This window comes from Polypterus senegalus, chromosome 1, assembly GCF_016835505.1.
Source record: "Polypterus senegalus isolate Bchr_013 chromosome 1, ASM1683550v1, whole genome shotgun sequence".
In the NCBI taxonomy this organism is placed as follows: domain Eukaryota; kingdom Metazoa; phylum Chordata; class Cladistia; order Polypteriformes; family Polypteridae; genus Polypterus; species Polypterus senegalus.
The window spans coordinates 320,999,788-321,023,372 of record NC_053154.1 but is presented as its reverse complement, the minus strand read 5'-3'; the positions used below and the strand labels follow the sequence as shown (position 1 = coordinate 321,023,372).

Below are 23,585 nucleotides of genomic sequence, written 5' to 3'. Positions count from 1 at the left end.
TTCAAGTCCAGAAATTCAGATTCATGAGGCAGCAGCCTGGGCCATTGTGGGCCACTTATAATGCACACGTGATGGTAAATTCATCAGAACCCAAAATGACCCTGCAAAACTGCCTACAAAACCCGTAACACCACCTAGATCAGAATGTTGGGTGTCTGGAATTCATCATACAATTAAGAAGCATCCTCTTTATTTTTCATCCCCCTGCCACCAAACATGCACCGTGCACTGCATCCCACCCAAACATTTGTGGAATTCTTGCCTATTCTTAGCTTCTGCCTGTCACACAGCTGTGTGGCACCTCATGTTGGGTAAACGGCTTTATGCTACAACAGCTGCTGCCGCGCTCTCCATCCCAAAATGAACTCCTTCTTCTGTGTTTAGTAACTATTTTTAGGTCTTTGTTTTCCCAGCTTGAAGTTCAGGTTTTGTTTGTTTAATCTGTCGATCACAGTCCTTCATTCATTCATAGTGGTAAAGTGAGTAAGGGGTCCGTGGCTCCATGTTTGAGTGCAGTCATGAAGCTCTAGGGTGTTTAAAGGGGAGGTCAGGGTTAATTACACTTGATTGTGAGTCTGCGGTTGGTTCTGGTGTTCCTCATTGACTCTCCATTTACCGCCCACACGGGAGTATAAAGGAGCCTGGGTTGGCTAGAAAGCAGAGGGTGAAACAAATCAAGTGTCTAGAAGAGCACAATCAGGAGTGTGAGCCTGCGTGAGTTGGTGAAGAGGCAGGGGGCCAGTGGACCCGTGAAGGGACAAAGGGAGCGGCCCTGCAGGTTGAGCACTATGGAGGAGCCATAAGCAATCAGGATGGTGGTTGGGATGAGAGCCAGAGAAAGCGACCGTAGTTGTCACCGTTTCAGCCCGGTTGCAAGAAACCGACAGGTGAGCTGGGGAGACTGAGGATGAGGATGAAGCCCTCGACCCTCTGCAGTTTGCATACCAGGAGAAGGTGAGAGTGGAGGATGCCATCTTCTATATGCTACACCGATCCCTCTCCCATTTGGACAGAGGCAGTGGTGCTGTAAGAATTATGGTTCTGGACTTCTCTAGCGCCTTCAACACCATCCAACCTCTGCTCCTTAGGGACAAGTTGACAGAGATAGGAGTAGATTTATATCTGGTGGCATGGATCGTGGACTCTCTTACAGACAGGCATCAGTATGTGCGTCTCGGGAACTGCAGGTCTGACATTGTGGTCAGCAGCACAGGAGCGCCGCAGGGGACTGTATTTTCTCCGGTCCAGTTCAGCCAACATACATCAGACTTCCAATACAACTCAAAGTCCTGCCACGTGCAAAAGTTCGCTGATGACACTGCTATTGTGGGCTGCATCAGGAGTGGGGAGGAAGAGGAGTATAGGAAGCTAATCAAGGACTTTGTTAAATGGTGCGACTCAAACCACTTACACCTGAACACCACCAAGGAACTGGTGGTGGATTTTAGGAGGCCCAGGCCCCTCATGGACCCCGTGATCATCAGAGGTGACTGTGTGCAGAGGGTACAGACCTATAAATACCTGGGAGTGCAGCTGGATGATAAATTGGACTGGACTGCCAATACTGATGCTCTGCGTAAGAAAGGTCAGAGCTGACTATATTTCCTTAGAAGGCTGCCGTCCTTCAACATCTGCAATAAGATGCTGCAGATGTTCTACCAGACGGTTGTGGCGAGTGCCCTCTTCTATGCGGTGGTGTGCTGGGGAGGCAGCATAAAGAAGAGGGACACCTCACACCTGGACAAACTTGTGAGGAAGGCAGGCTGTATTGTAGGCACGGAGTTGGACAGTTTGACATCCGTGGCAGAGTGACGGGCGCTGAGCAGGCTCCTGTCAATCCACTGCATCCACTGAACAGGATCATCTCCAGACAGAGGAGTAGCTTCAGCGACAGACTGCTGTCACCGTCCTGCTCCACTGACGGACTGAGGAGATCGTTCCTCCCCCACACTATGCGACTCTTCAGTTCCTACCGGGGGGGTAAATGTTAACATTATACAAAGTTATTGTCTGTTATACCTGCATTGTTATCACTCTTTAATTTAATATTGTTCTTTATCAGTATGCTGCTGCTGGAGTATGTGAATTTCCCCTTGGGATTAATAAAGTATCTATCTAATGTTAACCATCTTGTAGCATCACTGATGTACTGTATAATGCAAAGCTGAAACCTCCTCAATGGAGTAGAGCTCTGGATGTCCACAGTTTGACACTGTTGGTGTTATTGCTGCTTCATGCATCATCAAATGAACATCGTTGGCAGTCACCTGTTGTGAACATTTCCATTTAACCAGCAAAGAGCTGACTTCAGGTCAAAACCAGTCAGGAGCTCAGAAAAGAGCCTATGCTGCACTCACAAGTCTGTTTATAAATCTAAATGTGTCTGACTTCCAGTAAACTTCTTAACATTACATCAGCTGCTACTACACAAAAGCTAGCGGTCTACTGGAGTAACACTGGAGTAGCGTTATGTGTAACAGAGTGTCACACGCATGCAGCATGGGAAACAGCTTGAAGGCTTGGGTGACGGTAATTCTCTGTGGGACGGGTGTGGCACTGTATACTAACAATCTCTTCCCCATCTACAGAAAGGATGCTTGGCATCATTCCATCTGATGTCACTTCCAGGAGTTCGTCCACCTGGACCCAGCTCTTCTTCCCTGAACACCTTAAATGCAGTAGAGCTGAGTTCCTAGCCAGTCAACCTTAGGCGGAAGTTGGGACAACTTGTTTTGATGTTATAACACACGTTTTCTTTACATTTGCTGCTGTGAATTATATGGGGTTGGCTGCAAGGTGCCTGAAATGTCTGACCTTGCCCTGTTTTTGCTTTTATGATGTTATGGTGCCTAGCTGTCACATGTTTGAGGATTACTTACAAGCCTCAGAACCTCTACACGTTGTTAAAGGTTGTTAACATTAGTCAACATATGAGGTGCTCTGAGGACTGTTGCATTGAGAACATGTTTGTAATTTTCACCACACACAGGGGTCTCTTTGGCATGCTAATTAGTGACTGGCTGAACTGAGAAAAAGCCCCAGGCAGGCAACTTTGACATATAAATGCATAGGATCAGCCATTGTACAGGACCCCTGGGGCAATTTTAACCTGGAAATTGTGTGAGGGGCACTATACAATGGCTGGCCCTGTGCTCTGACCTCCCAAAGGTCATGCAAAAAGACAATTTACCCTCAGAGATTAAGAAAAATAGGTCAAAAATGAGCACATAGTGCAGAATAACTAATTGTTGGTTCAGTTTATAGGGAGCTTACATTAAGTTAACATTACATTAATGTCGTATTGGTATCTGCTGTTATTGGAAGGACAATATGAAGTTTAAATAAATTCAGAAGTGTGGGTGATACATTCACATATTCATTTTTTAAATATCTAAAAATTCAGCTTCATTTTGACCCAGTATTTACTGAAGTATACTTATTAAGCACATTCAGTAGATGTATCAGTACTTTTTCTTTTATTATTATCACTAGCAGAATACCCACGCTTCGCAGCGGAGAAGTAGTGTGTTAAAGAAGTTATGAAAAGAAAAGGAAAAATTTTTAAAATAACGTAACATGATTGTTAATTTGTTTTGTCATTGATATGAGTGTTGTTGTCATATCTATATATAGATAGATAGATAGATAGATAGATAGATAGATAGATAGATAGATAGATAGATAGATAGATAGATAGATAGATAGATAGATACTTTATTAATCCCAAGGGGAAATTCACAATATATATATAGCAAAATACCCGCGCTTCGCAGCGGAGAAGTAGTGTGTTAAAGAAGTAATGAAAAATTAAAGGAAACATTTTGAAAATAACGTAACATGATTGTCAATGTAATTGTTTTGTCACTGTTATGAGTGTTGCTGTCATATATATATATATATATATATATATATAAACTGCTCAAAAAAATTAAAGGAACACTTTGAAAACACATCAGATCTCAATGGGAAAAGAAATCCTCCTGGATATCTATACTGATATAGACTGGGTAATGTGTTAGGAACAAAAGGATGCCACATCGTTTGATGGAAATGAAAATGATCAACCTACAGAGCCCTGAATTCAAAGACACCCCAAAAATCAGAGTGAACAAATTATGTGGCAGGCTAGTCCATTTTGCCAAAATGTAATTGCAGCAACTCAAAATTGTACGCAGCACTTTGTATGGCCCCTGTGTTCTTGTATACATGCCTGACAACATCGGTGCATGCTTCTAATGAGATGACAGATGGTGTTGTGGGGGATCTCCTCCCAGATCTGGACCAGGGCATCACTGAGCTCCTGGACAGTCTGAGGTGCAACCTGGTGGCATTGGATGGACCAAAACATAATGTCCCAGAGGTGTTCTATTGGATTTAGGTCAGGAAAGTGTGGTGGCCAGTCAATGGTATCAATTCCTTCATCCTCCAGGAACTGCCTGCATACTCTCACCACATGAGGCCAGGAATTGTTGTGCACCAGGAGCCACTGTACCAGCATAGGGTCTGACAATGGGTCCAAGGATTTCATCCTGATACCTAATGGCAGCCAAGATGCCTTTGTCAAGCCTGTAGCGGTCTGTGTGACCCTCCATGGATATGCTTCCCCAGACAATCATTAACCCACCACCAAACTGCTCATGCTGAATGATGTTACAGGCAGCATAATGTTCTCTATGGCTTCTCCAGACCCTTTCACTTCTGTCACGTGCTCAGGGTGAACCTGCTCTCATCTGTAAAAAGCACAGGGCACCAGTGGTGCATCTGCCAATTCTGGTATTCTATGGCGAATGCCAATCGAGCTGCATGCTGCTGGGCAGTGAGCTCAGGGCCCATTAGAGGACATGGGGCCCTTGGGTCACCCTCATGAAGTCTTTCTGGTTGTTTGGTCAGAGACATTCACACCAGTGGCCTGCTGGAGGTCATTTTGTAGGGCTCTGGCAGTGCTCATCCTGTTCCTCCTTGCCCAAAGGAGCAGATACTGGTCCTGCTGATGGGTTATGGACCTTCTATGGCCCTCTCCAGCTCTCCTAGAGTAACTGCTTGTCTCCTAGAATCTCCTCCATGCCCTTGAGACTGTGCAGGGAGACACAGCAAACCTTCTGGCAATGACACGTATTGATGTGCCATCCTGGAGAAGTTGGACTACCTGTGCAACCTCTGTAGGGTCCAGGTATCGCCTCATGCTACCAGTAGTGACACTGACTGTAGCCAAATGCAAAACTAGTGAAGAAACAGTCAGAAAAGATGAGGAGGGAAAAATGTCAGTGGCCTCCACCTGTTAAACCATTCCTGTTTTGGGGTCATCTCATTGTTGCCCCTCTAGTGCATCTGTTGTTAATTTCATTAACACCACAGCAGCTGAAACTGATTAACAACCCCCTCTGCTACTTAACTGACCAGATTAATATACCATAAGTTTTATTGACTTTATGCTATACTCTGATTAAAAAGTGTTCCTTTAATTCTCTTGAGCAGTATATATATATACACACACACAACCATACATACACACACATTATATATACAGTATATATGTATATATATATACAGTATATATGTATATATATACAGTATATATATATATATATATATATATATATATATATATATATATCTAATATCATTCCAACCGTACCCGCATTAACATGTCTATCGAGGTGATCACCATTGATCAAAGAACTGTCACTTACCGAGTGGTTTCCATGCCCGGCGATGGCACCTATCTTTTCCATTCTCTGTGTTACATATTGCACGGCCATATCAGGTTCACTCTTGTATATAAAAAGGCGGTTCATGCTAGAAAACCCTCAAATAAAGCTGAATTACAACAATTCTGCAAAGATGAGTGGGCCAAAATTCCTCCAGAGCGCTGTAAAAGACTCATTGCAAGTTATCGCTAACGCTTGATTGCAGTTATTGCTGCTAAGGGTGGCCCAACCAGTTATTAGGTTCAGGGGCAATTACTTTTCACACAGGGCCATGTAGGTTTGGATTTTTTTCTCCCTAAATAATAAAACCATCATTTAAAACTGCATTTTGTGTTTACTTGTGTTATATTTGACTAATGGTTAAATGTGTTTGATGATCAGAAACATTTTGTGTGACAAACATGCAAAAGAATAAGAAATCAGGAAGGGTGCAAATAGTTTTTCACACCACTGTATATATATATATATATATATATATATATATATATATATATATATATATATATATATATATATATATATATATATATATATATATGACAGCAACACTCATAACAGTGACAAAACAATTACATTGACAATCATGTTACGTTATTTTCAAAATGTTTCCTTTAATTTTTCATTACTTCTTTAACACACTACTTCTCCGCTGCGAAGCGCGGGTATTCTGCTAGTTTTATATATTTTTAATAGTAGTAGTCATATTTTATATTATCTTTTTTATTAGGAGTAGTAGTAGTGGAAGTAGTGATAGTAGTAATATTTAAATTTTTATTTTGTTGTATAATTCTAATAATAATAATAATCATAATTATCCATCCATTATCAAACCTGCTATATCCTAACTACAAGGTTATGGGGGTCTGCTGGAGCCAATCCCAGCCAACACAGGGCGCAAGGCAGGAAACAAACCCCAGGCAGGACACCAGCCCATCGCAGGGCTCGTACACACACACCCACACACACTAGGCACAATTTTGAATTGCCAATGCACCTAACCTGCATGTCTTTGGACTGTGAGAGGAAACCCACACAGACACGGGAAGAACATGCAAACTTTACGCAGGGACGACCCGGGAAATGAACTCAGGTCTCCTTATTGTGAGGCAACAGCGATACCCACTGCACCACCGTGCCGCCCTTAATCATAATCATCATAATAATAATTCATATTTATATAGTGTTTTTCTCATTACTCAAAGTGGGGAGCCACTTCAGGCACCACTAATGTGTAGTATCCACCAGGATGATTTGGCGGCAGCCATTTTTGCACCAGTACACTCACTACACATTAGCTATTAGGTGGTGAAGTGGTGAGAGATAGTTAGCCAGTTAAAGACAGGGGATGATAAGGGGGGAGGAATGACTATGTCATGGAGGGCAATTTAGCCAGGACACTGGGGTACACCCTACTCTTTTTGAAGGATGCCCAGGGATCACTTTTACCCACAGAGAGTCAGGAACTCAGTTTTATATCTCATCCAAAGGATGGCTCCATTTTTACAGCACAGTGTCATCATCAATGCACTGGGACATTGGGATCCATAGCCAGACCACAGGGAAACTGCCCCCTACTGGCCTCACCAACACCTCTTCCAACAGCAATCAAAGCTTTTCCTAGATGGTCACCCATCCAAGTATTGGCCAGGCCCAAACATGCTTAGCTTCAGGTGGATGACCTTTTTAGAAGTGCATGTGGTATGGCTGTAAGACTTGATTTGTACTGATAAACATGATTTTCACCATTTTATTAAACAATATATTGATTATACTAAATGACTTCTGTCCTTGCTATTAGCCTTTTCCTTTAGCACTCTTAGAAAGTATTTTAATTAAAGCCTCTTGATCTGTGACCCAGTCCTGCTGCTACCTCTGTGCAAGGTCAAATACTGATAAGACAGCTGGTACAATCGAGAGTAGCAGAATTCTGACTCCAATGGTCCGTTTATCAGTAACTTGCAAGGACATGAGTACTTCTGTTATTATCTGTGTATTTTAAGAAGAGCAATCAACAGCTGCAATTCAGCCATTTCTTTCATGGCACTGTGGTGACTCAATGCAGTGTGTCAAATAAAGTTCTTCTTCCAATCTTGAGCTGGTTTTGTAAATTTGACTTTGACAGTTGGCACTGTGAGCACATCCCACCTCTCCCACTCACCCACAATGCCAGATAAGGTAAGGCAGTATTTTCTGTCGATTTAATATGCTGACTTGGGAGGCTGGGGTCTGAATGCTGAAAACCTGAACATGTCCCTCCAGGAAGGGTAAGTGCCTGCCTGTTTTAGCCTCCAGTAGAAAAGGAAAGTATTCAAGGAGAAGTGGCTTGTGTAGATGCGAGACGTGGATTCAGAGGACAAGAGGCTGTCAACACCCCCCTTCCTTATGGTAAGTTCATGAATGAATTGAAGAAAATAAGCTGGCTCAATGATAAGTTTGGGAAAGGGTGACTGTTCAAGTTCCAGTTAAAGTCTGAACAAGGAAGAGGAGATAAAGTCTCCTCCGGAAAGGTTAAAGTTGCTTGTGAAAAAAGGACGAGTGGTTAAGGTTCTACCACGATGAATCTGACCTGACCAATATGAAGTGGCTGATCCAATTTTTGTTCTCAATAGGACATCAGAACTGAATATTGACTGATTTAATAACTCTGTGCTATAATTTGGTATATCACGTAACTTTTATTTTAGAATGTTCTATGTATGACACAATGCGTTTCAGTTAAAAGACTGGCAAATATGATTCCATCTGACTGGTTCAAGTAACTATAGACCATTTAGTTTTAATAACATCACAAGTAAATGAATGGAACGAATTACTACAGAAAAGATCAAGCAACACGTTAGAAGAATTTTGATGAAAATTTATCCCAACTAAGAACGCCAATGATATCCATCTAGTTTCTCCAATACATCAAGTCAAGATCTAAAGGTCCCTAAAGCTCCAGTTTCTACCGCACTGAACAATATATGGAGATTATTATCAGTCCAGGCCAAATAAATTAATACTAATTGGCTTGTCAATTGATGAACATTGCACATAGTGCTTTTCATAAGTAATTACGTTTATCAGAAATCAAGTAAGAAAACATTCAAGATCGAATACAGTAGATTCAAGAGATATTCAAGCCCTCTTATTTTCTGCATACTTTATTGATTTAATTTTGAATGGAATATTTTCCATTTTAGTCTGTCATTCTAAACTCAGTTACCTATAATGAGAAAGAGGAAACGTAATCAGAAAGGTTTGCCCCTGTCTATTAAAAATTAAAAACTGAAATCTCTCATTAAGTACTTTGTAGAAGCCTCTTGGGCAGTGTTTACAGCTTCAAGCCTTCGTGGGTGAGTCTCTACAGGTTTTGCACACCTAGATTTGGGCAGTTTAACCCATTATTGTTGGCAGATCCTCCTAAGCTCCATTACACATTCATGGGAAGCGTTTGGAAACGGACCTCTTCAAGTCTCTCCACAGATGTTCTATGTGGTTTACCTGTGGGCCATACATGGACACTCACTGATGTGTCCAAAAGCCACTGCAGCATTGTCTTCTCTCTATGCTCTGGGTCACTGTCCATCACCCCTGTCTGAGATGGCATGCACTCTGGAGCAGGTTTTCTTCTAGGACCTCTCTGTATTTGGCTGCATTCATCTTTCCATCAATTCTGACCAGTCTCCCTGTTCCTTCACATCCTTGGCATGACGCTGCCACCACCAGGCTTCACCGTAGGGATGTTAATAGGCAAGGGATGAGCAGTGCTTGGTCTTCAACAGACACAGTTCTTGCACTTCTGCCCAAAGAGTTCTATCTTTCTCTAATCAGACCACAGAATCTTTATCCTCATGCCCTCCATAGTCCTTTAAATGCCATTCGGCAAACTCTAAGAGGGCATTAGCTACTCTGTCATAAATGCCTAATTGGATGAAGTGCAGCTGACAGAGCTGTCCCTCCAACAGGTTCTCCCATTTGAGCTGAGGACTTCAGAAGCTCTCTGTTTGAATGACCATTGGTTTTTTGGTTCAAGGATCTTCTTCCCGGGTTACTGAATTTGGCCAGATAGCCAACTCTAAGAAAAGCCCTGTTGGTTCCGAACCTTTTTTATTTCCCAAGTATTGAGGCTACTGTGTTTCTGTGAAAACTCAAAGCTTAATAAACAGTTTTATTCCCTTACCCTGATTTACTGTATCATCTTCTTCTTAATGTGCTGCATCTTGAATATGTGGGAATCCATTCTGGTCCACAAGATTTTGTTCACTGCTGTTCAGAACAAGGGGATCGATATCATTCCCATCCATTCTCTCAAGTTCCACAGTCAAGAAGCAACAACCCAGCAAGAACACAGCCAAAATAGGTCGGTTTCTTGTCTTTACTATCGGAGAGGATTTCTCTTACCTTGTTCATGCGTCTGAGTATTATACATTTGACACATGACCACAACAAGAGGACAGAATATTTTGATTTCAGTTTTTGATTTTTTTTAACAATTATGCAAACCTTTCTGACAATACACACAAAACTGAGTTCACAGCAAAACTTGGTGCTTCTGTTCATTAAGGAATTTGCTAAATAAATGGAGCTTTACGTCCAGCGGCATTATTGCCATTCACACCAGAAGAAAGGTGTTTACTTCCTGTCCCTTACAAAAAAGGGTCAGGACTGGACTTGGCGACCAGCTGTTTTACGCCACTGCAGAAAAGAACACAGGTAAATACGAAAATGTGAGCAAGTCTTTCGAGATTAGAATTCCACGTTTTACACCACCCAAAAAAAAAAATTATAACCCCAAAAAACTATCCTGTCAGTTTCCTGTTCTATGTTACAAAATCACCTTCAAAACGAACATTAGTGTCAGTTTCACAAATCTGCATGTGAATTGAAACTTGCCTGCTTTGTCATCACTAATGCTCCCCAACACTCCCTGGGGGCCTATCAAGACACCTGCAGTCATCCACCTATGGACAATGAAGGCAACACATTATTCAAGCCTCTGATGCCCATCCCACAAATGCTGAGCCCCCTCATGTTGCTACTTTCCTCTTTCTGGGTGTCAGTTTACAAATGGTTCTCTAGGGCTCCTCAGACCTAATTAGCCTCCATGACATGTAAAAAAAAATCGCCATCCCGCTCCATAAGGGGTACAAAATACCAGGACACCTCTAGCTCTGGACTATGAATGTTTTCAGACTTTGAGGTACAGTATATCTATTAGTAGTAAATCAGAAGTCAAGTAAAATGACCCCTTTTATTGGCTAATTAAAAAGGTTACAATATGCACACTTTCAAGGCAACTCAGGCCCCTTCTTCAGGCAAGACGTAATCAATTACATATGATTACATCTTGCCTGAAGAAGGAGCCCGAGTTGCCTCGAAAGCTTGCATATTGTAATCTTTTTCATTAGCCAATAAAAGGGGTCATTTTGCTTGACTTCTCACTACATTCATAATGGCTAACACGGTGCAACACCCTAGTACTGCAGTAAATCAGAAGAAAGTTGACTTTCTTGAAGACGTCTTGCCACTCTCCTGAGGGAGTAGTAGGGGAAATCACCCAGTGTTTAAACCGTTCTGGTTAATCCAATCATTACCATAATCTAGTCACCATGTGAACCATTAGAGGCAGGAGTTAAGTGGATTACATGACGGGAGGTGTGAACTGCTGTGAAACTGCCAGAGTGAAGGTGTTCAGACGGCATTGTATTGCCTGAGAGATGGTGTCAGATGGTGTCAGTGGACAAAGAGTCTGGTTTTTTTAAACAACCTTTCAAGTTGCCTGCCTTTAGCTTTCAGAAGCCGAAGTTCAGGCGTAAACCAGGGGGCAGAAAAGGAAAAAGAAACAGATCTGGTTTTTAGCGGAGCCAGAGAATTAAGAATACCATTCAGACAAGTGTCATAATATGAGACCAGTTCTATGGGAGAGGATAAATTATAACAGTCCATTTGCGAATCAATTCTAGAAGACAGCAAATTCAAGTTGATATTCTTAATGTTACGAAAGGCTATGAGACGTGGAAGCTTAGGAACAGAAAAGGTAAGTTTAGCGTTGAATGAGAGGAGAAAGTGGTCGGTTATAGTGAGTTCATCTGCTATAAGATCAAAAGGAACAACACCAGAGCAGCAAATCAGGTCCAAGATATGTCCTTTACAATGGGTAGGAACATCAGTGTGCTGCTGGTATCCAAAACTCTCCAGGCAAGATAAAAAGTCTCTAGTGAGAGGGCTATTGATATTGTCCAGATGTATGTTAAAATCACCCAGCAGAATTATATTTGGAGTAATTACAGATAGATTGGTAAGGAAGGTAGCAAGATCGTTCAAAAACTTGTTGTTACGACTCTAACCACTTATACCTGAACACCAGCAAAACCAAGGAGCTGGTGGTGGATTTTAGGAGGACCAGGCCCCTCATGGACCCCGTGATTATCAGAGGTGACTGTGCAGAAGGTACAGACCTATAAATACCAGGGAGTGCAGCTGGATGATAAATTGGACTTGACTGCCAATACTGATGCTCTGTGCAAGAGAGGACAGAGCCGACTATACTTCATTAGAAGGTTGGCGTCCTTCAACATCTGCAATAAGATGCTGCAGATGTTCTATCAGATGGTTGTGGCGAGCGCCCTCTTCTACGCGGTGGTGTGCTGGGGAGGCAGCATAAAGAAGAGGGACGTCTCACGCCTGAACAAACTGGTGAGGAAGGCAGGCTCTATTGTAGGCACAGAGCTGGATAGTTTGACATCCGTGGCAGAGCGACGGGCACTAAGCAAACTCCTGTCAATCATGAAGAATCCACTGCATCCACTGAACAGGATCATCTCCAGACAGAAGAGCAGCTTCAGCGACAGACTGCTGTCACCATCCTGCTCCACTGACAGACTGAGGAGATCGTTCCTCCGCCACACTATGCGACTCTTCATTTCCACCCGGGGGGTAAACGTTAAAGTGCCTTCATTCTGTCTATCATATAATGCCTTTCATACCTATCTATCTATGTTGCATTCCATTAGAAGTAGGAAGACAGTATTTCCTGGTCAGAATTTTCAATCAAAATGCCCCAACAAGTTGTATTTCCTACTTGGAAACTCAAGCCTGGTCTGTTGAGTCAGAGTTTATCCGACTTCCGGTTATCGAAAATGGCAACGTACCCTACAAACTTTTCTGAAAGCTGTAGCATGAAATTACAGTATTTATTAGTACTTCTGTCTATTTGTGCCTCATTAAATCAGTCGTACACACAGTATTGTCCAACATTTATCTGTAGACATGTCGGAATGGTGTTTGGATGTGTAAAATACGGCGTGATGCGTTGTTATCAACTTGTATAAAAATTTTTCCCTGATGTTTCTATATTGGTTTTCTGAATATTTGACTGGAACACAGTCAACTTGGGCGTGATGTCATTCTTAGCTCCGACATCCGACTGCCGAGGTATATGGAACACTGCAGCAGATGGCTTCATTTGCACTCCTTTTAAACAAGTCATCTTTTTGGTCCAAAACATGTCCCTCAAGCCAGCATTACGACTTCTAGTCGGAGGGGCTGTCAAATTTGACAACTGCTGTTGCTAATCTCTGCATCTAAGAATGTCAAATCACACAACTAAAAATTGCAGAGGATGACAATTTAGATGACTTCATGGACCCCTGGACAGCATATCATACATCCAAACACTGACCCACCTGCCTCTGCGTCTGGCCCTATGGCCTTCAGTCTGTTCATAAAAATTGTATTTCTTTGCATCTTGGCATGAGTTTCAGAGACAAAGCACTTTGAAAATAACAATCACTGCAGTCGGTCTGGAAAAGGTCGAGTCTGCTCTGATGCATTACAGGAAAAGCTGCGCATTTACAGAAGGCTGGGATAGCAGAGATGGTGAGGGGGCTTCATTCCCATAACAAAAGGATGGGCAAGCAAAAGGGATGATTTAAATTCCAAGGAGGAGCATTACTTGAGGACAAGAGTCATTACCCTGAATAGCGTTGGATGATCATGCTGGCGCTCAGCAGAAGTATATTATAAAATGCTTTGTGTGTGTGTGTGCACTGTGGACACGTCTGCCATTAGCCTTGCCTGTGGCCATTACTGCCGACAGCAGATGCCTGGCCAAAGCATTTATTGCCTGACTATTACAACATTGTGCATTAAGCCATTCACTCAACTTCCCCTGTGTAAAAGACTGCGGTCATTATTTTCAGATTAAATTGAGGAGTGATTGCAATTCTGTTGGGTGGTACAGTGGTGAGTGCTGCTGCCTAACAGCTTAAGGGGCCACATTTATAAAGATGGCGTATGCACAAACAGAGGCTTCAGATGTGCATGTAAAATTTCCCACGCAAATGTCGGGATTTATAGCACATAACCTGACAGGGGAACACGTGAATATTTACTTCAACTCTGACCCAGTAGTACAAAACGTTCTGGAGAAACCGAGAAATGACGACACTCTTAATCAAGCAGGGTAATGCAAACCAGATATATGATGTCATGCTTATAATAATTCATATCACTGAGCTGTTATTATAATGTGTGTTGATTTGATAAACATATTGCTCCTCAAAGTTTCCTCCCACAGTCCAAAGACATGCAGGTTAGGTACATTGGCGATTCTAAATTGTCTCTTGTGTGTGCTTGGTGGGTGTGTGTGTGCCCTGCGGTGGGCTGGCTCCCTGCCCGGGGTTTGTTTCCTGCCTTGTGCCCTGTGTTGGCTGGGATTGGCTCCAGCAGACCCCCCGTGACCCTGTAGTTAGGATATAGAAGGTTGGATAATGGATGGTTGGATGGATGGATTACTCCTCAAGTGTAATGAATATGATGCATAAACTGTATTTTAGTTCCCCTTTAAGATGACCAATGCTGTGTATTTGTGCTGAAGAACTTTTTTGGTTAATCGTCAGTTTATATTGGCTACCGGTTGTCACTTCTCTGGGAACTGGCTGACAGGTTAGGAATATCTCAGCCGAGTTCAGCTATGTTATGCCTGCTGTGCTGGAAGTAATCAACCAGCTGACGAGGCACTAAATGCAGTTTTCAAATGGAGTAGGTGCACATACATAAAACAGAACACGTTTTTGCCAACATAAAAAGACAATTTGCAGCCATGTTCAGTTTTCCTAATGTAATCGAAGCAATTAAATGCACTCATATTGCAATAAGGACACCTAGTGAGAATGAAGCTGTTTTTGTTAACTATGAGTACTAACCTTCCATAAACACACAAGTCATTTGTGATGCCAAGATATGGCTGACAGTGGTCTCAGTGGCCGGGTCAGCCCATGATTCATTTATTTCAAAGCACAGTAGCATTGGCAGACATGATGGTGCTCTACACGATGGCTGGCTTATTGTGAATGTAACTGGCTGCACCCTCAGTGTTTCATGTGGCCTGCACTATTCATTCTAACAGCAACCACGTGATTACACGTGCCAGGTGACAGTGGCTACCCGCTCAGATGCTGGCACCGTATGCCTTTCCTGGACCCCCAGAGTGCAGATGAGAGGCACTATAATGCCACGTATGAATTTGTGCCCTAAGTTGTGAAGCACAGCCTGCCACTCTTAGAGGCAGGGGGCGGGGCGTGGATGTGTAATGTGGGATAGGCCGCTCTACCAGCCAATAAAGTTCTGCAGCATTGTGATTGCATATATATGAGGTTAATTAGCATGCTCCTTATATGGATGTTTTAGGGCGGTGGTTGAGGCACATTCATGTATGCACATTTACAAGGCGATTTAGATTTATCAAGTACAAATTTTGGCATATGTATTTTCCTGTTTTTTTTTGATGTGTGCATATTTTCACACTTGAATCCATGCAAAGTTTTATAATTGAGACCTCTGTACACTGGATTTAAATCCCAGTCCCATCGCTGTGTGCAGTATGCATGTTCTCTCTTGACCCCTTTGTATTTTTCTCCTGAAACTTTTGTTTGTCCTCATACTGCACATCTCAGAGCCATGTGTCTTAGTATTTGTGACTCTAACCTGGGCTGGTGTAAATGAGTTTACACTCCTGTGCTCCTGCCTTGTCAGGATGGACCCCAAAAGGCTGATGAATTAAACAAATTCTTTAAATGGATGAATTGCTGGAAAGACTTTCAAATACATTGCTGTGAAGGCTGGTTAGGGAGAACCTACTTGTTAAAATTTGCTTGGGTTGGCCCACTGACTGACAGTCCTCAAAGTCTGTGTCATGCACGTGCACTTAGGGGACGTTTTTTAGGGCTCTCACAAGGCAGGTAATACCACTCTGAGATAAGAGCGGGTACTGTCATGGTCATGGATTGAGATCATGTATGTTAGATAGAATGCCTAGAGGGGGTTGGGTGGTCTCGTGGCCTGGAACCCCTGCAGATTTTTTTTTTGCCGTCTGGAGTTTTTTTTTTTTTTCTGTCCTCCCTGGCCACCGGACCTTACTTTTATTCTATGTTAATTAGTGTTCCCTAATTTTATTTATTTTGTCTTTTTTCTCTTTCTTCATCATGTAAAGCACTTTGAGCTGCATTGTTTGTATGAAAATGTGCTATAGAAATAAATGTTGTAGTTGTTGTGGTTCACACGTTCTCCTTTTATATCTGCAGTTCAGAAGGACATCTGACCTCACTTCTTCACCTGTTCCAGAAGCCCCACCCCGTCTGGGAAGCCACTATATAACCGAGAATTGTCTTGCTGCACACCTCCAGGAGCTCCACAGTTCATAATAGCCAATCAGATTGCACGCTTATGTCACGTGGGTTACACAGTGGAAAATCAGAGAAGCCTGCAACACTAAATGGCAGTGTTGCTACCTGAGAGACAGTCGTACAACATGACACGCCCACTGCAAGACACGCCTACTCAACAGTCGTCATTGTTCATGAGTCAGGTCCCATAACCCTGATCTTAACAATAATGTTGGGAAGTGCAAGGTACACCTTCAAAATGGGTTTGTAGCAGTGCTACAGTGACTTCAGAACTTCAGTTTCCAGCAGACCATGCTGTGGCCCTGATTGGAATTCTGAGGGGAGCACAAGGGCTGCTGGGGACAAAGATCGGCCCGTGGGAGCTTTGAAAAGGGAAGTCAGCTATAGATTAAGGAGTTGTGTTTGAGTTCACCAGCCTGTCTTGTCAAAAATACCATCACCTTTGGATTATCATCTTTATCCTGCATTATTGAACCTATTATGGACTGTCTTGTGCCTGCCTGTCGTGTGATCGTTGTGCTTCGTCGGAGGGAGCACTCCCAAATCTCACCAACCCCTCGCCGCATCAAGAATACAGGTAGGACTGTTTATACGTTACTTACAACAAGCTGTTCCTTGGATCGTCATTTTTGCTCCTTCATTCCATTTCATTTGGACCGAGTTATGGACTTTGTTGTTAGTGTTTATCGTGCTTAATGCAGTTGTCATATTGACGTATTTTGAGATTGCCGATCGGGCGCTGGAGAGAGATTGTGTTATTTTTTTTATTTATTGTTTAGTTATATGTTATCTTCTATTTTTGCTTCATATATTCAGTTTGATTATTGGTTAATCCCGTTTGTTTCCATGTCTCTGTGTGTGAGTGGTGTGAGTCTGGCCAAGACTGGCTGCGTTCCTGGCAAAAAAAATAAATACATCACCATCCTTACTGCAGTGAGAATCTGAGCGGCACTGTGCCCGCTGCAGGTGTGTTGAAAAAGACGCCAATGATTGGCATATCATTTAACATCATTGATGTGTAATGCAGAGGATGCTAAACATCACAGGATGTGTGCCATCTGATTGACTCCTCAGCAGAACTCTGGAGGTCTTCAGCTGAACTCCAACCACCTTGGTGACCAGAAGTAGGCATCTGAACCTGCGCCAGGTTAGAAAACGGAACTCCATCTTAGAAGCATTGTGCTACACAGCAAAGCCATTCTTTTGCAATTTACTTTGTGCCTTTTTCGTTTTTCTTTATTATTATTATTATTATTCTTTTTATTAAAACGGGAGACACCAGGCTGGTACCCCAGCTCATTGTCCTGTCTGCCTTCATTTTATTACGCCGGTTATCATTGAAAGTAAGTATTTGAAAATGATCACCTGAGCAATGCTGATCCTTCTCCTCAAATTAGATCTACAAAAGCTCTACTTGAGAGTTCAACGATTGTTGGTGGACACTGGCAGGAATCTACGAGAATGGCGAGGGAATGCAACCTGCAAATAAAAAACACAAACCTCCGCTTGCAGTCCTCTTTGCATGCGCCATCCTTTAACCCCTTTTCTGACCCTGAGACACAGCCTATCACATAATTAACGTCAAGTAAAAGTGTCAAAGTGGACCTCATTACACACGCACACACTTACTGAACCCCCTCATCACCCCCACCCACCATCTAACCATCACGTTACTTACCAACTGTTGTAAAGACCGTGCAGCAAAAGAAAAGCGAGCCGAAAAAATTCCATTGTTCCGGTTTCTGAAGCCACTGCACATCGAAATCTTTGGAGATCCTAATCTTGGCGTCTTCCATGAACGCCTGTCGCCAAGCATCTTCATCATCTGCAAGGTAAGGGCAAAGAGAGCCGCGCAATGGCATCAATGGACAGGAAAGACAGCAAATAGGAGGCACGAACAGGAAATGGCAAACAAAAGGTGGAGATTTAAACAGGGGAACGTGCAAGGCAAGGGACAAACAAAAAGAGGAATGAGCAGGAGAGAGGATGTGCCGAGAGAAAGAAAGAGCAGCACAAGCAACACGGGGAGGAACAAAAGAAACCAAACTGGAGCAGCTGAAAAAAGATCAATAAAAGTTAACCAATCACACAAAAGCGAATTGTTACGAAAGACCGCAAAAAAGTGAAAGTAAAGAATTACAAAGTATTACAAACATCTCTATATACATAATGGGAAGTCTGTCTGTCTGTACGCTTCTCACGAGAGAACTTCTTAACGGATTTAGATCGGCTATTTTTTTTATAATTTTCTTGAACATTCCAGTTGATTTTACGACTTCTCTCATCGTGTTATTTCGCTTGGATATCGATATAGTTACGCTAATCCAAGACAGAGGCTGTGGGCTGATGGGGGGGGGTGGAGGGAAGCGTGACGTCAGGACTGGGAAGTCGGGCAGGGCCCTCCTCACTCACGCGCCAGCCTCCATTTGAGTCACTCTACCTCTCGCCACGTGCTAGAGTGTACCTTGCCTCCACTTAGCTAGAGATACCTGTTTGTTTATTGATTTTTAAAGTTTGTGCTGTTTCACTACTACGTGGGCGAAGACGTGGGGGCGGCTAGTATGAAATAAAATCAATTAACACATCTCATTGCTCCATCAATCTAATCCTTGGGTTTAGAAACTAATAACGGAAATTGCTACACAAAAAACATTTTGTTTTATGAAAATAAACCCAATTGATTGAAATCCTGAATAACTTAGATGGATACTTAAAGAAATTTCTGAAAAATTATATCTTAAGCATATCAAAAATAGAATATTCATCAATCCATTATCCAACCTGCTATATCCTAACTACAGGGACACGGGGGTCTGCTGGAGCCAATCCCAGCCAACACAGGGCACAAGGCAGGAAACAACCCCCAGGCAGGGCGTCAGCCCAACACAGACATAGTTAAATGGAAGAAAAAAAATTCAGACAGACAGACAGACAGACAGACAGATAGATAGATAGATAGATAGATAGAGAAAGGTACTATTAGATAGAGACAGACTATATAGATAGATAGACAGACAGATAAATATTGTAAATCAGGGGTCTCCAACCTTTTTTCCCCTGAGAGTTACTTTTACAAAATGGCCGAGAGCTACTCGTGTTTTCTAACATTTATTCTCATAGCTAATTTCAACCCAAACAAACTGAATAAGCTTGTGTTGCCTGAACATTTACAAAATGTTGGCGTCTACAACTCACATTTTGCATTAAAACACCACAAAAAATATTTAGTTCTCCTGAAAGTGTATTTTGTATGTCTGTATGCGTTTTCTAGTGTACTGTATCTCACACTATTGAATTAAAACATGAAGGCTGTCAAAACAAAACAATGCAATTCCAAATCGACAGATATGACTTATTCATTTGTCACTTTGTCACATGTCACTGTGTCACTTTACTCTCATGTCCAGTTGCATGTGTGATGTGTTGTTTAGTTTGTCAGATGACTGGCACTGTATGGAGTCAACAAGAGAGGCAGGTGTCGGGTGGAGTGGAGCCACTTGGGTTTGTTTGAATGTTCGTCTGTCAGTCTTGTTCTGAACTTTGATTTCATGACATTCACGTCAGACTCACAGACGTATGGAGATCCAAACAAAGCAGACATTTTCAGGGCTGCTTGGTGAAGATTCTTCTAGTTATCTGGCTCTACTAAGCTCCAGAAATGCTGTTGAGACTTTAACTGCACATTATTTTGAAGGTTTACGAATATATAAAATATAAAATCCAATGTCTGTCTGTCTGTCTGTCTGTCTGTCTGTTTTTCATGAAAGAACTACTTCTCGGATTTAGATCGGGTTTTTTTCTATAATTTACTTGAACATTCTGGTTGATTTTTCGACTTCTCTCATTTCACTATGTATCATATTTCGCTTGCGGTACCGATTTACTAGCACAAATCTGAGATTCACGCAACGGTTTTATTCCTTCCTCATTCACATTCCAGCCAAGCGTGTTCCTTAACTCCGCTTAGCTAGCAAATGAGAGAACAATTGAATTCAACTTTGTTTGATATTTAAAATAAAGTGCTACTTAGGTCTTGATGAGTCTGAGTCCGAATATTCTCTTAAGTGTATCCCACATTGAAACGATAGATTGCAATTCAGATTGTGGATCGTGATTCTGTGTTAAAAGGTTTGTGATATGATTTTTTGGAATGATCGTCCACCCCTAATTTGACTAATCAAGTTTTCAAATGTATGTAGGATTCATTAACCCTTTGGTGAGCTACTTGGAAAGGGGTTGCGAGATACCGGTAGCTCGCGAGTGACATGTTGGAGACCCCTGCTGTAGATAATATAGTAAAAATGTATAGTGTTCACTTCCATCATGGTCATTCTCTGAAGCCTACAGGTTGTGATGGAGCCCCCACCAGCTCCCTCATCTCTGCTGGCTGCTGTCATTCTCGCAAATAACTGAGTTCTTCTTTTTAAGGTCAAAAAAAAAAAAAAAAGAATCACGTTGGCGCCTCCATTTCATTTAAGTTTTCCTTTAACTTTGGTCTCTAACATTTGAGGCAGACCTTTCCTTTTAACTTCAAGCTTCTCCATTAGCTGTGTGTTTTGTGTCTAAATCAAAGCTACTGAGTCTCGGTTATATCAGCTTTCAATTCTTTCATCTCTGCAAACATTTGATAACATTTTCATTGTATTGTTGACATGATAATTTAATCTGAACCTTCCCAAAATCTCACCATTGTTGCAGGCTGGCAAAATTCCTTTTTAAAGGTTTCCATCCTTTCCAAAAAAAATGGAATATCTGCTTAAAATGTTGATCTTCATTTAAAAGAGAGTTAAAATGCCAATCTGAGCTGTCCACAACATACTGTAACTAAGCTGTGGTCAGAGAGAGACAGGCAGATAGAGTGATAATGAAAGGCACTATATAACATGACTAGACAAATCAAGCCCCTTCCCATATCACCCGCCAATTTTTTAATTCACTTTTTCAGTTTGATAGTCGACAGACGGGCGGCACGGTGGCGCAGTGGTAGCGCTGCTGCCTCGCAGTTAGGAGACCCGGGTTAGCTTCCCAGGTCCTCCCTGCGTGGAGTTTGCATGTTCTCCCCGTGTCTGCGTGGGTTTCCTCCGGGCGCTCCGGTTTCCTCCCACAATCCAAAGACATGCAGGTTAGGTGGATTGGCGATTCTAAATTGGGCTTGGTGTGTGGGTGTGTTTGTGTGTGTCCTGCGGTGGGTTGGCACCCTGCCCAGGATTGGTTCCTGCCCTGTGTTGGCTGGGATTGGCTCCAGCAGACCCCCGTGACCCTGTATTCGGATTCAGCGGGTTGGAAAATGGATGGATGGATAGTCGACAGACACATTTGGACACAAAGTAAGACGTAATGCCAAACCAGTCACACATACTTTGAAACTTTTTCTTCAGAATTTTGCCAAACAGGTGCCCCCTTGTACAATGAAGAACGTGCGAAGTAAACACGGGGCCCGGCCTTTGACTTGGAGTTTGTGGTACCTTCTTACGCCATTGTGTCGCCACCACCCGTCACCATCGCTGGTTTCAGTCGCCGGGGAACAATGCAAATGTCGCTATTGTAACCGCCACCCTATTTTAACAGTCGCAAAGCAAAACCGTCCTTCACGTTCTCAACCAACCCGCCGATCTATCTTCGAAGCTGACGAGAATGAATGAACTCTACCAAAATCTTAAGAAAAATGTTTCTCGTCACGTTGTTTTAATCTCCCTTCCGAAATTCATGAAAGGGGCTCGCTTTACCTCTCACGCCGGACTCCCAAAACCCATCCGTCTCCGGGACCCTATACGCCTAACATCAATAATCCGCCCTCCCAAGTGAGGATCCTTTCTTTAACCGAGAACTTCTAAGAGTCCACTCATTATCTACTTTGAAGCTAAAAGTAACTTTGATGCAAGCCGTGAAGACACGGGTTCAAGAAAGAAAGAAAGTGCCGTGTTTCTCTGATGACAATATTTTTTAGTACTAATGCATAAATTACACCACATACAGTGTTCCAAATAAATAATAATAATAATAGTAAACGCATATAGTGAAGCAATAAAATGATAAATGTAAATGCGCAAAAGTCTTGAAATGCATCAAATACATCGATTGAAAACACACTCACGAAGTTTATATGTTTGGCAAAATAACAAAGACATGCACATTAGCAAAAAAAAGGCAAACTTGTCATTGATAACCTAAAAAATCAGTGAATGAAACTAACGATGAAAGAGATGCAGCCGGACGAGCCAGGCGGGACACTCACCCGACGAGTGGTTCCTCGAGATGTTCCACAGTCTTGTAACAAACAAGTCGTAGCGGGGGTCCGGCGTGGTCAGGCCACCCTCGATGTGCCTGAAGAGCAGCGCTCCGAGGACGGCGTAACCCACCAGGGACAAGATGAGACAGAAGTGCGGGAGCAGCTGGCACGCGGCGGTGCAGCATCTCCGCTTAACTTGACAGTTACGCCCTGCTTCTTCGTCGGCGCACATCTTCAGTGCGGACGGCGTCTCTGGCGAAGCATAACCCGGGAGCGGAGGCGACTGCACAGGTGGAGGGTAGGGGTGACTGTCCACCGCTTACGCGCGTGCGCACTCAGGCAGCAACAGCCTGTGCGTCCGTGAGAAGAATGAACCGCGAGCAGCTCGTTGAAGTTGACTCACTGCAGAAATGAGACCAAGAAAGTGATGTGAGAATCGGCAGCCGTCCCCGCCCCGAGGAGGAAGGAGCCCGACCTCCCTCCCCCGAGAAGACGCAAGTCCATTGCTGGGCGTAGGCACACACGCCCTTTGTGCAACTGGGTATAAACTGGGCATTAACCGAAGATGCGCACACTGTAATAAAGGGGTCCTTGCTACTGAAGGGCTCGGTGACAGAGACAAAGATCAGGTGTCCCGGTTTAAACTGTGGCACCCTCGTGGAGAGAAAACAAACCCGCTTAGACATCAATGTCTGGAGCTTCTGAACACAAGTCTGAGGAGCTTGTTGGCTGCATTTTGCATTTTAGCTGAGATCTTGTCACAGCGCTCTGCGAAGAACTCGATACAAAACTGAACTGAAATGAATTAAATTATGGTTAGGGGCGCTACGATGATAAGCAACGTTTGCAAAGAGGGCTAGAAGTATACGGTGGTATTTGTTTGCTGCCTCGTCATATTTTGCAACCATTGGTGTGAAAAGCAAAATAAGCAAAGTGTGTCAGACGTGGCCGACAGGTTACGCTTATTTTCAGGGTGTGCAG

At 42.9% G+C, this 23,585-nt stretch overlaps 1 protein-coding gene across 1 annotated transcript in view; it reads right to left on the bottom strand.

The window, feature by feature from the left end:
* The window catches only part of kcnk18 (potassium channel, subfamily K, member 18), a 35,460-nt gene extending 12,216 nt beyond the window's left edge, over positions 1-23,244 (bottom strand). The window contains exons 1-2 of the mRNA XM_039737081.1: positions 22,611-23,244; positions 18,054-18,200 (exon numbers count right to left, since the gene is read on the bottom strand). Of these exons, the coding sequence (XP_039593015.1) occupies positions 18,054-18,200; positions 22,611-22,836 (373 nt within the window). The 5' untranslated portion in view covers positions 22,837-23,244. The remainder of the gene's footprint in view (positions 1-18,053; positions 18,201-22,610) is intronic.
* Between the last annotated feature and the right edge of the window lie 341 nt (positions 23,245-23,585).